This window comes from Nicotiana attenuata, unplaced genomic scaffold, assembly GCF_001879085.1.
Source record: "Nicotiana attenuata strain UT unplaced genomic scaffold, NIATTr2, whole genome shotgun sequence".
In the NCBI taxonomy this organism is placed as follows: domain Eukaryota; kingdom Viridiplantae; phylum Streptophyta; class Magnoliopsida; order Solanales; family Solanaceae; genus Nicotiana; species Nicotiana attenuata.
In genome coordinates, this window is record NW_017671476.1 from 1 (window position 1) to 14,596 (window position 14,596).

At 39.8% G+C, this 14,596-nt stretch overlaps 1 protein-coding gene across 1 annotated transcript; it reads left to right on the forward strand.

Moving 5' to 3' along the window:
• The first annotated feature begins 8,746 nt into the window (after positions 1–8,746).
• Positions 8,747–13,422, forward strand: LOC109208529 (putative clathrin assembly protein At5g57200). Its single transcript, XM_019371654.1, has 15 exons — positions 8,747–9,227; positions 9,319–9,388; positions 9,752–9,849; positions 10,067–10,205; positions 10,289–10,416; positions 10,501–10,593; positions 10,727–10,777; positions 10,893–10,958; positions 11,048–11,113; positions 11,237–11,317; positions 11,426–11,506; positions 12,193–12,378; positions 12,450–12,525; positions 12,600–12,721; positions 12,873–13,422. Exons 1-15 carry the CDS (start codon positions 9,147–9,149, stop codon positions 13,269–13,271), a joined length of 1,737 nt encoding a protein of 578 aa, XP_019227199.1. The 5' UTR covers positions 8,747–9,146; the 3' UTR covers positions 13,272–13,422.
• Positions 13,423–14,596: the final 1,174 nt, after the last annotated feature.

A 14,596-nucleotide genomic window follows, 5' to 3' on the forward strand; every position in this document is an offset into this window, starting at 1 on the left:
GATTTAAAGTGTATGACGCACATAATTCAAAGTCTTGAAAAAATATTTTCAATGAAATTGCAAAGATCATTGTATGGTCTAAAACAGTATACATATACCTGTGCAACAAAAATGCACAGAAGTATAGTATGAGTACAAAAACAACGTGTACTCAATGAGTATCCTGTCTAATCTTGAAGAAGTAGAGACGAGATGGTCGACTCGACACTTACTAGTGGTCCAATAATGATGTCAATAATACATTAAATCGTGAATTTCTATAAACCTGATTTTAATCCAATAGAAGGAGACAAGTAAACAATTAATTTGTTTATAGGAAATTTCCAAAATTCCTTTTCATTATTATCCAAATATTCTCAAGCCATGAAGAGGCAATAACAACTTTAATAAGTTCAAGGCAGCAATACAAGCATGCGCAAATCATGCCGAGGCGTACGACCCGCTCCAACAGAAAATAAACTGTGCACTGCCGAGGGTCGAACGACGCGAATCATAGATGCATCTATTACCCCGCTCGCGAACTATCCATGCGACGCGGTCAACATAAAATAAACAATCACCATGCTCGCGAATCATACATGCGACACGGGCACACATAGAAATACATGCTCAGATAGCCAATTAAGAATTTATCGGGGAATATTTATTCAATAAAAGCCACTTTCTCTTTTAACAATTTAAGAAAAGAAGTTTAATCCTTTTTGAAATTTATTTAGCAATTCGACAGGATTTAGGCAATTCAACTGTAAACAACATTACAATTATTCCAAGTACAGCATACTTTTGGGTCCTAGACTATCCGGACAATAACATAATAGTAGCTACGCACGGACTTTCGTCACCTCGTGCGTACGTAGCCCCCACAAATAGGAGCACATAACCAATTATTTCACCTATGAGGACAATTCCCTCTTACAAGGTTAGAAAGGAGACTCACCTCGCTCCGAAGATCCATAACCGGCATTCCACGCCCTACCGAAGACTCGAATCGATGCACAACGCTCCAAAACTAGCCAATAATTATGTAATCCATTAATATATGCTAAGGTACTCATTATAATCCAATTTATAACAATTCCTAACCCCAATCGAAAAGTTGACAAAAATGCCCTCGGGCCCACATGCCCGGAATCCGAAATTTTTCGAAGATAAAGATTACCCATGGCCTTACGAACTCAAATATATAATTTTCTCTAAATTCCATATCCAAAATCATGGTCAAAATCCAAAAATACTAATTTTCTAGGTTTTCCCTCAAACCCTCAATTTCTACCAATTTACATGCTAAAATCCCTATAAAATCAATATATTTAACTCAAGATAGGTGGGGTTAGCTTACCTTGTCGATGATGATGAAACACCCCACTTGAAGCTCTCCAAAATCGCCCATACCAAGCGAAAAATGGGTAAAATGAACTCAAACCCCGATTTTAAAACACCCTTCTGCCTCCAGCAATTTCCGCATCTGCGGTCCTATGACCGCTTCTGCGGTTCCGCAGGTGCGGCCACTCTACCGCATCTGCGGTCTTTCCCAGGCCCCCTTATTTCCGCTTCTGCGAATTCTCCACCGCAGGTGCGGTCCCGCATCTGCGGAAATACGACCGCATCTGCGGCCCCTTCTCTTCTAGCACAAAACCGCATCTGTTGTTGAAGTGCCGCATCTGCGGTCCCGCATCTGCGGTCCAAAAACCGCAGATGCGGTTATGACAGCAACCAGCAACCTCAGCCTTCCAAAAATCCCTTTTTCGATCCGTTAACCACCCGGAATCCACCCGAGGCCCCCGGGACCCCAACCAATCATACCAACTAGTCCCAAAACACATTACGGACTTTCTCGAGGCCTCAAATCACATCAAACAACGCTAGAATCATGAATCGACCTCCAATCCAAGCATTATGAACTTTAGAACTTCAAACTTCTACTTTCGACGTTTAAACCTACCAAATCACGTCCGATTGACTTCAAATTTTGCACACAAGTCATATTTGACATTACGGACCTACTCCAACTTTTGAAATCGGATTCCTACCCCGATATCAAAAAGTCCACTTCCGGTCAAACTTCTCAAAAACCTTCAAATTTCTATCTTTAGCCAAATGGCTCCAAAATGACCTACGAACCTCCGAATTCACTTCCGATCGCGCTTCCAACTTCAGAATCACCATACGGAGCTATTCACAGACTCGGAGTCCCAAACGGACATCGATAACACTAAAATGAACTTCAAGCCAAACTTATGAAATTTCTTCAAAAATGCTAACTTCCACAATAGGCGCCAAAACGCTCCCAGGTTATCCAAAACCCGAACCGGGCATACGCCCAAGTCCGAAATCATCATACGAACCTGCTGGAACCTTCAGATCCCGATTCCGAGGTCGTTTACTCGAAAATCCAATCCCAGTTAATTCTTTCAACTTTAAGCTTCCGAAATGAGCATTCTCTTCCCAAATCAACTCCGAACTTCCCGAAATTCAATTCCGACCACGCGTACAAGTCATAATACCTGAAATGAAGCTGTTCATGGCCTCAGACTGCTGAACAATGTGCTAGAGCTCAAAACGACCGGTGGGGTCGTTGCACTATATAAAGGGGACCCCAATCATTTTGTAAGGGGATCAAATCATTCATGGCAATAGAACATTCATATTCTTCTTGTTTAACGTGCTCCCCAACTGTTCTTCATCTTTATTACCTTTACTTTATTGTTCATACTTTATTACTTTTAGCTAACCTCGAGGTCCCTGGATAAGTCAAGCTCGAGGCCCCCTACTATTCCAACAACACTAATTTGGTTGTTTATTTCTTCTTACTTAAGCTCAATATTACTTGTATAATCACTAGTATTAGAATATATCACGTATCTTTAAAACCACAAAATATCTTTAATTGTTAAACCCATTTTTTAAGGTAAACAATAGGCACAAAGGTCACGAAGTTCCTTGAAGAGTTGAAAATCAAAATGATCACATATTCGCCCTATCATACGTACGCAAATGGTCATGCGGAATCAACGAACAAAGTGATTCTACAAAATCTCAAAACGAGATTGGAAGCAGCTAAATGCAAATGGCCCGAGGAGCTGCCTAGTGTATTATGTGCGTACCGAACAATGGCAAAATCGAGTACGGGAGAAACTCCTTTTTCCCTTGTGTACGAAACAGAAGCCTGATCCTGGCAGAAGTAGGGGAGCCTACTTTGAGATACTTCCGGGCAAATGAAGAAGCAAACAATGAAGCAGTGTTGGTCAATTTGGAGCTGGTTGATGAACGCAGGGACTTGGCACATATAAGGATGGCAACTCAAAATCAAAGAATAGAAAAATATTACAATCGAAGAGCCAACCTCCGTTATTTCAAAGTGGGAGACTTGGTGTTAAGGGAAGTAACTCAAAACACCTGGGAACTTAATGCAAGGAAGCTAGGTCCAACCTGGAAAGGCCCCTACCGGGTTTTAGCTGTTAAGGGGAAAAGAACATACGAGTTGGAGAATCAAGATGGAGAATAGCTTCCAAGCAACTAGAACGTGGCACACCTCAAGAGATAATATTGCTGATAAACATTACCTGTACTAAAAGTATGTGCTGCATTATTTTTCCCTTCGTCTAGTTTTTATCCTAATTGGTTTTTTCTGGTAAGTTTTTAACGAGGCAGCAACAGAAAGCATACAACGAAGGAAGTTCCAACAGCAGCAATAAGACCTTTTAATGACAAGGAACACAAGCGAAGAACCACTCTGGAGCGGTTAGATAATCTTTTTAGCACAATGAATGCTTATGTAATTTTGAAAATGGAAGGAATAAAGTAAAGTCCTTTTATTTCTATCTTTTTTCTTGAGTGAACGATGAATTTATTGTCAATTGAAAGTTAAACAAGTATTTCAAATGCTATTGCCGTAATGAACAAGAGACATCCTCTTCAAGAGCACCATAAACATAAGAGGGTCCTCTCTTATGAAAACCCTCACGATAATGGGTTGATTTCGGAAGAACTTGTGCCCAAAATCCAAATGCTTTCGGCGGAAATACTCCCAAAGCCTTGCATGATCAGACACAAAGAGTAACATTTGCACAAAACACTTAAACGGAAAAGGACGCTAAGATTAAACTTGTATAAATGTTTAAAAGAAAGCGCAGAAAGGAAAACTCATGCAATACTTCAGCAAAAAGTATATTTATTTACAATGAATATGCTAAACGGCACAAGTACAAAAGGTTGAAAAAGAAATCAATCTAAGCTACATCTCAAGAACCCGGAGGAAGAGAAGCATCTGCGCCCCTAGGAGAAAGGGGTACATCCGCCTCAGGCTCGATATCTTGGACTTCATCATTTTGGCCCTCAGCATCATCACCTTCCCGTTCCTCTTCAACTCCCGAGAACTTAGAACCAGAACAAGAAGAATCAGTAGCATCAGGCCTGGCTGGAAGACCCCTTTTAGCAGTTGACTTCAGCTCACGGGCTTTAGCGATTTTGGCATCAAAGTCAATGGCACCCGCTTTAGCCTTTTCCAAGGTTTTTCTCCTCATGTTGTACATAACATATGTTTTTCAACAACGAGGGAATCCTCCTGACGCTTGAGTTCTTCTTTAAGTTGTTCAACCTCGGCACAAAGATTTTCCTTGCACGGATCTAATGAACCGGAGGTTGACATCGAGATCACGGACCGTAGAGCTAAAAGGTCTATTATGCTCGATGGTCTTGTTATACTTCTCCTCCAATTGGGCATACTTCACCCCGGCAGCAACAAGTTCTTCAGCTTTTTCAAGGCCACTTCCAAATTATTTAATCTTTTATCGGAGGCAACCTCACGATCGGATGCAGCAAGAACGACATTATGGACTTCAACCCGTTTGGCCCTAGCTTCTTCAAATTGAACCCTCGATGAGGCAATCTCTTGGCTAAAGGTCTCTATTTTTTGCTCGCTTGCTGCAACCGAGCCTCCAAAATAACAGCCTTAGTAGCTTTAGCTTCTAGTTCTGAGAGGCGAGCAGCAGTTAGGTCCTGCTCGGCCAAAAGTTTATCCCGCTCAGAGGTAAGTTCCTCGTTATATCGAATAAACCTTTGGAGGCCCTTGGAAGCAAGAAATTGGCCTGCGAAACAAAAAATTCAAACTCAGAATATTACTATATCAATGAGAAGAAATAACGAAGGAAAGGAAGAATATACAATTGCGACATTGTGTATAGCATGGTTCAACAAGCACCCTCATGAGAGAGCTTGTATCTTTTCCCTTCTTTTTCTGAAGCCAAAGGCTTCAGATAGTTAGCAAGTGCCACTGACTGAGACAACATATTGCATCCAGTAGAGACCGAGAGATTAACGCTCTTCCTCCTTTGGCGGATCTTCTGAGGGGCGGCATAATTTTGCCCCAAATTCGCATGAACTGGGGACTGGGGAAGGGGAATATCCTCTTCTCAGAAAGATGCGGCTGGTGGAGATTATGTAGCAGTTGCTCGTGGAAGAGTTGGTGAAGAAGAAGATGAAACTGATGACTTTGAATGGTAAGAAACAGCTGTGGCAAATGCAATGTTGGTTGTTGGTTGCTCGTCAACCGAAGATGGAAGGGACCCGGTACTCAGCCTTAAGTTACCGGGCGCAGCGACTGAGATCCAAAAACGTGAGTTGGAATTTTCCACCATCTCAAACTCTCCTACAGTGCTGAGGCATCGTCCTTGGTTGGTATAACTAACTCAACAGATTGAGCAGTCTATTGAGCTGAGGAAGGTCGTCGTCTTTTATGTAGAGCTTCCCCATCATCGTAAATAATCACGGTGTTTATGGCCGGCCCGGGGGGGGGGGGTGCTCATCACCACGACTTCCATAGACGACCCGAGAGCGACATTCTTCGCCCTCTTGTTCTTTCCCACGGTCGCAGAGGAATATCTTCTCTTAGGTTGCTTGTTCTCCGACCGCGGACTCCGAGAAGAAGCACTCGCACCAGAAGCAGGCTAGGAGACACCTGTCGGTGTAAAGCTTCCTGCAGCAGCCTCGCCGCATCAGCATGAGTAGCCAAAATATCCTCCTCGGGGATAACAAGTGAGCCCTGGGGTAGACCTTAATCCAATAGAAAAGACGGGTCAAACAACTTCCTTATATGAAAAGGTAAAAACAAGATATGTTCGACTTACCAGGACTTTTGGCCTTGCACCGTATTTAAGGGACGGTCCTTTCCACGTGAAGGTTTCAGGCATAGTAACATCCAAAATTTTCTGGACCCATTGGTCCAAGACTTCAACCCTAGGTGGAACCCACCGAGTCGCTGAAATGAGTAAAGAAGAAGGGTCAATGACGATGTCGAATAATCTTTGACGGAAGAAAAAATAATGGTAGACTTACGAGTGCGGTTCTATAATTCTAGGAAAGCTGGAGTCGTGGACGGGATGATGTCACTGGTGGTGACTAACATGAACTGTTCCATCTACCCACGATCGTTGTCATCAACTATGATGGATAGAAAAGCATGATGGCCACGTTTGGTGAAATTTATCATTCCCCCACGGAATATCTTGGGGGAATAGAGGTTCACCACTCGAGCTAGGGATAGCTGTTTTCCCGTCTCTTGGCACACGCGTCGGAGACAAGCGATTGTCCGCCACAGGGAAGGACTTACTTGTGCCAAGCACACCTTATAGTGGAGGCAGAACTCCACGATGACGGAGTCAAGCTCTCCACTCAAAGAAAATTCTCCCCAAGTGAAGGGATACATGTAAAAATATGTAAAACCCTTCTTGGGTAAGGTTATCCGCTTCGCCAGGTCGGGAGCGATAATATCCAAATCTTGACGGTGGCAGTCTTCCTTCACAGCAGGGATACTAGAAGGACGGATGGAAGAAGGGTATACGCTAATAGCCCACATACGAGGGTGAGTAGAATGATACTTCTCTTCAAAAACTTTTGTAGTAACTAGACTCTTTGGGATGATAGTACTCACCGTAAGGGGAGCATCATCATTAGCTTTACCTTTGTTCTTTGAAGAACTAGTGTTTCTGGAAGAAGAGGCCATTTTTTATTAGGAGGAGGGTTTTCTCTCAAGAAGAAAGTTAAAAAAAGGTTAAAGACAAAGTATGAGTTGAGTAAAGAAAGTTTGAGAAAATTTAGAGTATTATGATGTGTAAATGAAGAAGTTTGGGAGTATAAGTAAAGGTATAGTGGCTAAAATTATGGTCATAACTACCTCGATAACCGACAAAAGTGATGCTAAATCATGAGATGACACGTGTTCGGATCATTAAATACGGAGAGACGTACGTCTAATCTACCGTCAGAAAACGTTTCAGATGGGGTCAGTGAATTTCCCGCCAAAGAAGTTGTTTTTACCAACTTCCCGGTGACACAAGTTATGCCACCGAAAAGCAGGGGGACTATATGTATAGAATAAAATATGTTTAGGTTAAATGATCACATGAGGAAGTGACACGTGGAGCCGAAGACAGAAGATAGTTGAATCCGAAGGCAATGAACCCATCTGTTATCGGAGAGAATGATACTCACAAAGATGAAATAAATGCCTGCCCCCCGATAGCATTTAATGAGGAATATTCTATAGTATTAAGTACAAGGCCCGTCACAAGGAATGTGGCATTCACTGTGTGCCGTTATACATTCTTCAATGACTCTCATAATTGATATTAAAGAGGGGCTTGATCCTAGGACCTTGTTCCCTAGGTGCAGCTATAAATAATGTGCTCTATTATCATTGTAGAGGACACGAATTTTCTGGGAAATACACGTTACATTCTATTCAAAGCTCAATATAATTTTTATCATCTTTTTTAATGATATCGTTGCTATTGTGCCCAGAAGCCTTGTTCCCGGAATTACTATTTCTTCTATTTTATCCCCATCTCAAGGCTAAGTATCATATTTTTATCTAATTAATCTATTATTTAAGGATCAAATTAATTCACTTGTCTATAAACCAAATATAAATTCAACCGTTTTACATGTAAACATATAGATATGTACCTGTACGCTACACGGTACAGAGAAATAGCGTGGGAGGTATATATACAGATGTAAGCACAAGCAATTAAATGCTTAAGTGTGATGTTTCCCCCCTCTTATCCCATGCATTGAAAAGACAAGTCATACAACCTCACATGAATAACGATGCACACACAACCTTACTAAATGATTCCACGTTCCTCCTCGCAACAATGGATCAGCCACCAGTCAAGCACATATACCGTGAAGCAAACTAAGTCACACTCATTCTAGCACAATATGTAAGTACAGAGATGCTGGAAGGATATGCTGAACGTGAACACACATTTTGGGGTACAAAGCCTTTATTTGCTTTCTTTAATTACCGCAAATACTTGTTAGGAACTACATCGTTAAGATCGGTTCCATATTGTAATAACACTTTTTAATTTCCTGCTTTAATACATCTTGTCGTTTTAGCACAAAAAAAAAAATAAATAAGAAAAGACAAATCATAAATTATACAAATGAGAGAAGAAATAAACTTAATGTTAACTCTAGCTATTATAGCGAAGGGTATAACATTAACATGCACAAAAAGAATGGTAAGTGTCCATAATGCCCCTAACGCCCATGTGAAATGTCTTAATTGTCCCCATTCTTGCCACGCCCATTTTGGTCACAATGATTTGCGATAGTAACAGGCTCAGTTTGGCTTCCATTCATTTGTTTCATTCCTAATTTTTGTTTTATCAAGAGAATCATCCTTCGTGTCCAGACCAAAGACAAAATATACCCTCCAAAAACCTGTGGTTTATATAATTGTACCAAAAGGATTAGCATTTACCAAGTCTAACGTCTCACAACTTCCAAACGACCATACTTTGTCGTTGCACAACTGTCCCTTCTATGCTACTTCCATTTAAAAATGTAGTAGAAATAAAAAAGGCTAGAAACATCTATTTTTGTTTTAAAAAAGTTCAACGAAAAGATAGTTATTTCAAAGAGAGAGAGGGTGATTGGCCATATTTTGTTATTGTAAGCACAAAGGCTTATGATTGGCTATTTTTGTTGTTGGATGCACAAAGGCTTATGATTCCAGAGAAGAAGAAGAAGAAGAATAGATCAACCTTCTTCTCTCTCTCTTTTATTTCTACGACATTTGATCCAGCAAGAGATTCTTATTTTCCAGAACAAGAAATAATTTCTGGAGGTTTAGATTTCGAATGGAGAGCTTTAGAAAAGCATATGGAGCCCTCAAGGATTCAACCAAGGTTGGCCTAGCCAAGGTCAACAGCGAATTTAAGGTCTGCATTTTAAAGAAAAATTTCTCCTTTAATTTGTCTAATTAATACACATTTCTTGATGGATGGAATTCTATTTTTGGTTTTTATTAAGGATTTGGATATCGCTATTGTAAAGGCAACAAACCACGTTGAAAGCCCGCCAAAAGAAAGGCATGTTGCAAGTGAGTTTGTAGATTAATTTTTGTCCTTCTGATATATAAACCTCAATCATCGTCGGGCTTTCTATATCTGCTAGGTTACTAATTGATTGAGGTTATGCTATATTAACCTCAATGTACCAGAATACTACATTAATTTGGTTTCTCACATTTCAAGTCCTTGTTTTTTTTTTTTAATTATTTATTTTGTGGTATTATAGAATGGTATAATATAGTATATTCTGTTCAGACAGTTAGATGCATTTGAATGAGGCTACAGTTGTATTGGCTAAAGAATGGCCCGAACCAATTTGTAATAGACTGAAATTAATTGTAGCTTTTTTCTTTTCATCAATTCTGGATGTTCATTTAGATTGTTTTCCTTAGTGATATTTGCTGCAACATCGGTTACACGTCCACGAGCAGACGTTGCCTACTGCATTCACGCACTGTCTAGACGATTGGCAAAGACACGCAACTGGATAGTAAGTCTTCTGAGCTAATTTAATGATTTGGTAGTTTTACTTTCTTTTTCAATATTTGAATAACTTGTAGCCGATTCTGATTGCTGAAATTATTGAACGCGTAATTTGCTTGGTAGAGAGTGTATTTTTCTGTAAAAAGTAAGAGGATTCTATTTCACATGGTGGCTTATGAATGATATTGTTTCATGCAGTCAATTATTATGATAAAATGTTTCAGGTTGCCCTAAAGACACTGATAGTTATTCACAGAGTTCTGAGAGAAGGTGATCCTACATTTAAAGAGGAATTGCTGCACTTCTCTCACAGAGGGCATATTTTCCAAATATCCAACTTTAAAGATGACTCGAGTACACTTGGTAATTAATCCCCTTTTTCCTTTTAACATCATCACTTTTCCTGATTTTGGACCGTATTACAGCTTTATTGTTGCTTATCACAGCTTGGGATTGCTCTGCCTGGGTAAGGACTTATGGACTCTTTCTCGAGGAAAGACTCGAGTGTTTTAGGACTTTGAAGTATGATATCGAGGCAGAGAGATTGACCAAAACTTCACCTGGAATTTCCAAGGTTTGTGTATTTTTGTTCCTTTTTTCTGCATGATTTCATATCAGATTCTGAGGGAATTAACCGCATGATGTGGATTTGCATCAGGTGCATAGCAGAACAAGGCTCTTAAATGGTGAAGAACTATTAGAGCAGCTCCCAGCATTGCAGCAGCTTCTATATCGCTTGATTTGTTGCCAGGTGAGAATTTTCCTAATACTGTATATTAAGTCACTTGCTTCTTCACGAAGCTATGATGACTTTTCCATTTGTTTATTGCCATGCGATATTTTGATATCCGGACATTGTTTTTAATATCTCCTAAATTTGGCAGCCTGAAGGAGGTGCCTGTTACAATTTTCTTATTCAGTATGCCTTAGCACTGGTATGCCGGATGCAACTTTTACCCACTAAGAAATGGATTTCCTGTTTCTGATTATTAGTTTGTACACCTTTATGAAGAAATTATATATTCTGATATGAACTTGAACTCAATGCAGGTTTTAAAGGAGAGCTTCAAGATCTATTGTGCAATCAACGACGGGATTATTAACCTTGTTGATTTTGTGAGATCCTCTTTGCTTCTTTAAACTTCGATCCACTTAATCTCTATCTCATTGGAACATTAATTGGTCGCTGTCTCATATTTATGCAGTTTTTTGAAATGTCCAAGCATGATGCCATAAAAGCTCTCAACATATATAAAAGAGCGGGGAAACAGGTCCATAATTTCATTTCTATTGGATCTCTAATGTGTCAGAATGTAGTAAAAATGTCTCCAATATGAATATATGTGATGGCTAATCTACAGTTATTTTTTCTTCCGTTTCCTTCCTTAATGTAGGCTGAAAGTCTAGCTCATTTTTATGACTTCTGCAGAGGGCTGGATCTTGCTCGGACATTTCAGTTTCCCATTTTGAAACAGGTTTCTTCATTTTAATTATAACTTGAAAAGCAATTTCTCTTGAAGGTCGCACGATCTTTATGAATCAAGTTGTTTTCTTAATTTGCTTCTTTTATGGTTATTTTGTAGCCTCCTGCTTCCTTTCTGGCAACTATGGAGGAATACATACGAGAAGCACCACAGACAGGTTCCATGTCAAGTAGGAGGCTGGTGAGAACTGGAATATACCCTGGATATACACTTTGAGCTATCAACATTCTCTTTTTAGTTTTTTCCTATTTGATCACAGAAACAAACATAACTAAGATATTTAAAAACTTGTACTAGTATGACTTCTGTTGGTATTGTTATTTGAACCTTTGCTCAAATGGTTCAGATCCATTGACAAGGAGTTTAGTAGGTAAAAGTAAAAGAGAGAGTCATTGAAATTGGGGCCACTTTATAAACCAGTTTCATTTAAGAGAAGCAACCGTTTTTACGACCCCTCCATAGAAATCAACCCTCAAAACTCCTATGTCTAGCTACCATTCCCCAAAACAAATCCCTGCACAAAAATCAACCTATTCAGATTCATTCATCTTTCATATTAAGGACTACAAGGAGGGCTTTTGTATGAGATCTTTAGAGAAATTTGGGAAAAAATAAAGTTGGTAGAATAAAGAGTAAGACACATAAGACGGGTAAAAGAAAAAGTTAGCAGCTTAAAACTTGAGTCATTTTTTCTACTAGTAACATTTTCCTTCATTGTTATTCTCTTAGTCTTTAGATTAACACAGATATGTATCGCAGTTCTTATCATCTTAACCCTATAAAAGATAAGGCTTCATCTAATATGAAATCTAGCTTTTAGCTATGTACTGGTGGCCTCAATGGAGTTTGTCATTGTGGTCTGATAGGAGTATAGAGAAACAGAGCAAGAACCTGAAACGCCAAAAGAACCTGTCCATGAACAAAAGGAAGAGAAAGTTGAAGCAGCTGAAAATGGTAAAGAAGAAGAGGTTGAAGCACAAGAGGAACCACAGCCTGAAAAATTAGAAGAAACTCCACCGCTGAAATCAACTGAAGAGCCTGTTGATTTGCTGGTAAGCTTTTGTTGATAGGAAATTGTAGGGATCATCGAAGAGGACTCTCATAATTGCTTGTTTTTATCAAGGGCTTGAATCAATTGGATCCAAAAGTTGCAGAATTAGAGGAAAGCAACGCGTTGGCTCTTGCGATAATTCAACCTGGTAACTTATGCAACTTTTCTACTGCATCAGTTTCAGCTCACTTATTGATTTGATGTATTAAAAATATCATACAGGTAAAGAAAATCCATCAGCGAATTATCAGTTGAGTGAAATAGGAAATACAACAGGATGGGAACTGGCTCTTGTTAATGCATCGAGCAACAATACGAGCCAAGTCACACCAGATAAAAAATTGGTATACTCCTGTCTCTAAAGCATTAAAAGACTAAGTTAAAAAAATTTCTTTTTTGTTTTAAGATTTTGAGTCACATTTTTTCGAAGAGATCAAGAACTCACAGTTGTGCGAGATGTCATTGATTCCATGGAAATTTACTATGTTGTATTAGGCTGGAGGATTCGACAAGTTATTACTTGACAGCTTATATGAAGATGATGTAGCTAGGAGGCAAATACAGCTGCAAAATGCTGGCTACAGTGGATACGGGCATGAAATCCTTGCACAGAATCCATTCAATCAACATGACCCCTTTGCCATGTCAAACAACATAGCACCTCCAACGAACGTACAAATGGCAATAATGTTTCAACAACAACAACAACAGCAAGTGATGCAACAGCAACAATTCCCACAGCAAAATATGATGATGGTATCTCATAATCAATATCAATATCAAGGTCAATATCCTCAACAAATTCCATATATGGGGTCTGCAAACCCTTTTGGAGATCCCTTCGGCTATCAACACAGCTCAATGCCACCACAAGGAAACCAATCACTGCTTTAGAGTTTTTCAACAAGACGACACTGTATTCTTTCATTATTATTTTTATATATATCAAAAATTGAATTGCTCCTATACCTTTTCTTAATCATTGTGAAGATTAAATGTCTATATACACTATGATCTCGCACATAGTATGTAAGGTGGTTCTCCATTTAATTTTTTGGTCTTTATTATGCGAAACCCAGAAGCAATAAATAAAGATAAACAAAAGAGAGTTCGAGAGAGTTAAAAGGATTTTAACCCTTTCGATTGGTCACTAGCAGAAAAGTTAAGCCATTGAAAACCCTAGCGCTTACTAGAAGACACAATTAAACAAAATAAGATATCAACTAAAGATGGATATTTCATACCATAAAAACAGCTAAATGCCACAGAATGCGATGGAAATTGGAAGAATACTAGAGGAATAGATCACATAAACTTACTAAGAGTTATTAATGGATTATAGCTACCTTTCATTTAATTATTTTTGGTGAAATACATGTTACGCGGCGCCTTCTGAGATTCCTTGGAAGGGCGACGTAAGGCTAAGCAACTGATGTCAGTGCAGTTATTGTCCGCCAATTGAGGCCCCCTCCGTACGCTAGACTAGATTGTCAGTGTCGTAGGGAAAACCAATGTCAAGAGCAATTGAGAGAACAGAAATGAGAATTGAGAATGAAAGAAAACTTGATTACATTAATGAAAGCTATTACAGAAAAGCAACACAGTGTCGAGGGGGAGAGACCCAGTACAGAGAATTGTTTGCTTGCTAGAAAGTTTGATTGCTTGATCCCCCCTAATAATGCTTAAAAAAATAATCCAAAACTACAAGACTAGACTTGAATATGCTAGAGAAACATAATGGAAGTACATGAAATAAATCTACTCTATATTTACAATGAAAATGACTTAGTTTTCTATAAGGCAGTAACAGGTCCGTTGTCAGCAGCATTGTCATTGGCATCACGGTCTGCGCGCGCGGCATTGTCTGCGCACGCGGCGATGTTGGCATCTTCCTGTGGATTGGCGCTGGCAAGGGATGTCGGTGGGGCGACAGAGGTACCTGCGCGCTTGTCACTTGGCGCGGCCAAGACCACGGGGCTGTCCGTGGTGCTAGGCATTGGGAGGCTTGCTAGGACGCCACGGGGCGCACCCACGGGGTCATGGGGCATGGCTGGAAATCCGCCTATGACATTCTCCCCCCACCTGAGTTTGCAACGTCCTCTGCGCCTTATTTGCAAAATAATCTTCAATGAGGCTCTTGTAGGCTTTGAGGTTTGTTCCCCTCTCCCAAGTATTCTCTTCTGCATCACAGCCCTGCTATTTCACCAAGAACTCATGGT

Coding starts and splice junctions, on each gene's coding strand:
- LOC109208529 (XM_019371654.1), top strand. CDS start 9,147: ATGGAGAGCTTTAGAAAAGCATATGGAGCCCTCAAGGATTCAACCAAG. Junction 10,417..10,500: donor CTTCACCTGGAATTTCCAAG/GTTTGTGTATTT, acceptor GATTTGCATCAG/GTGCATAGCAGAACAAGGCT. Junction 12,379..12,449: donor AAGAGCCTGTTGATTTGCTG/GTAAGCTTTTGT, acceptor GTTTTTATCAAG/GGCTTGAATCAATTGGATCC.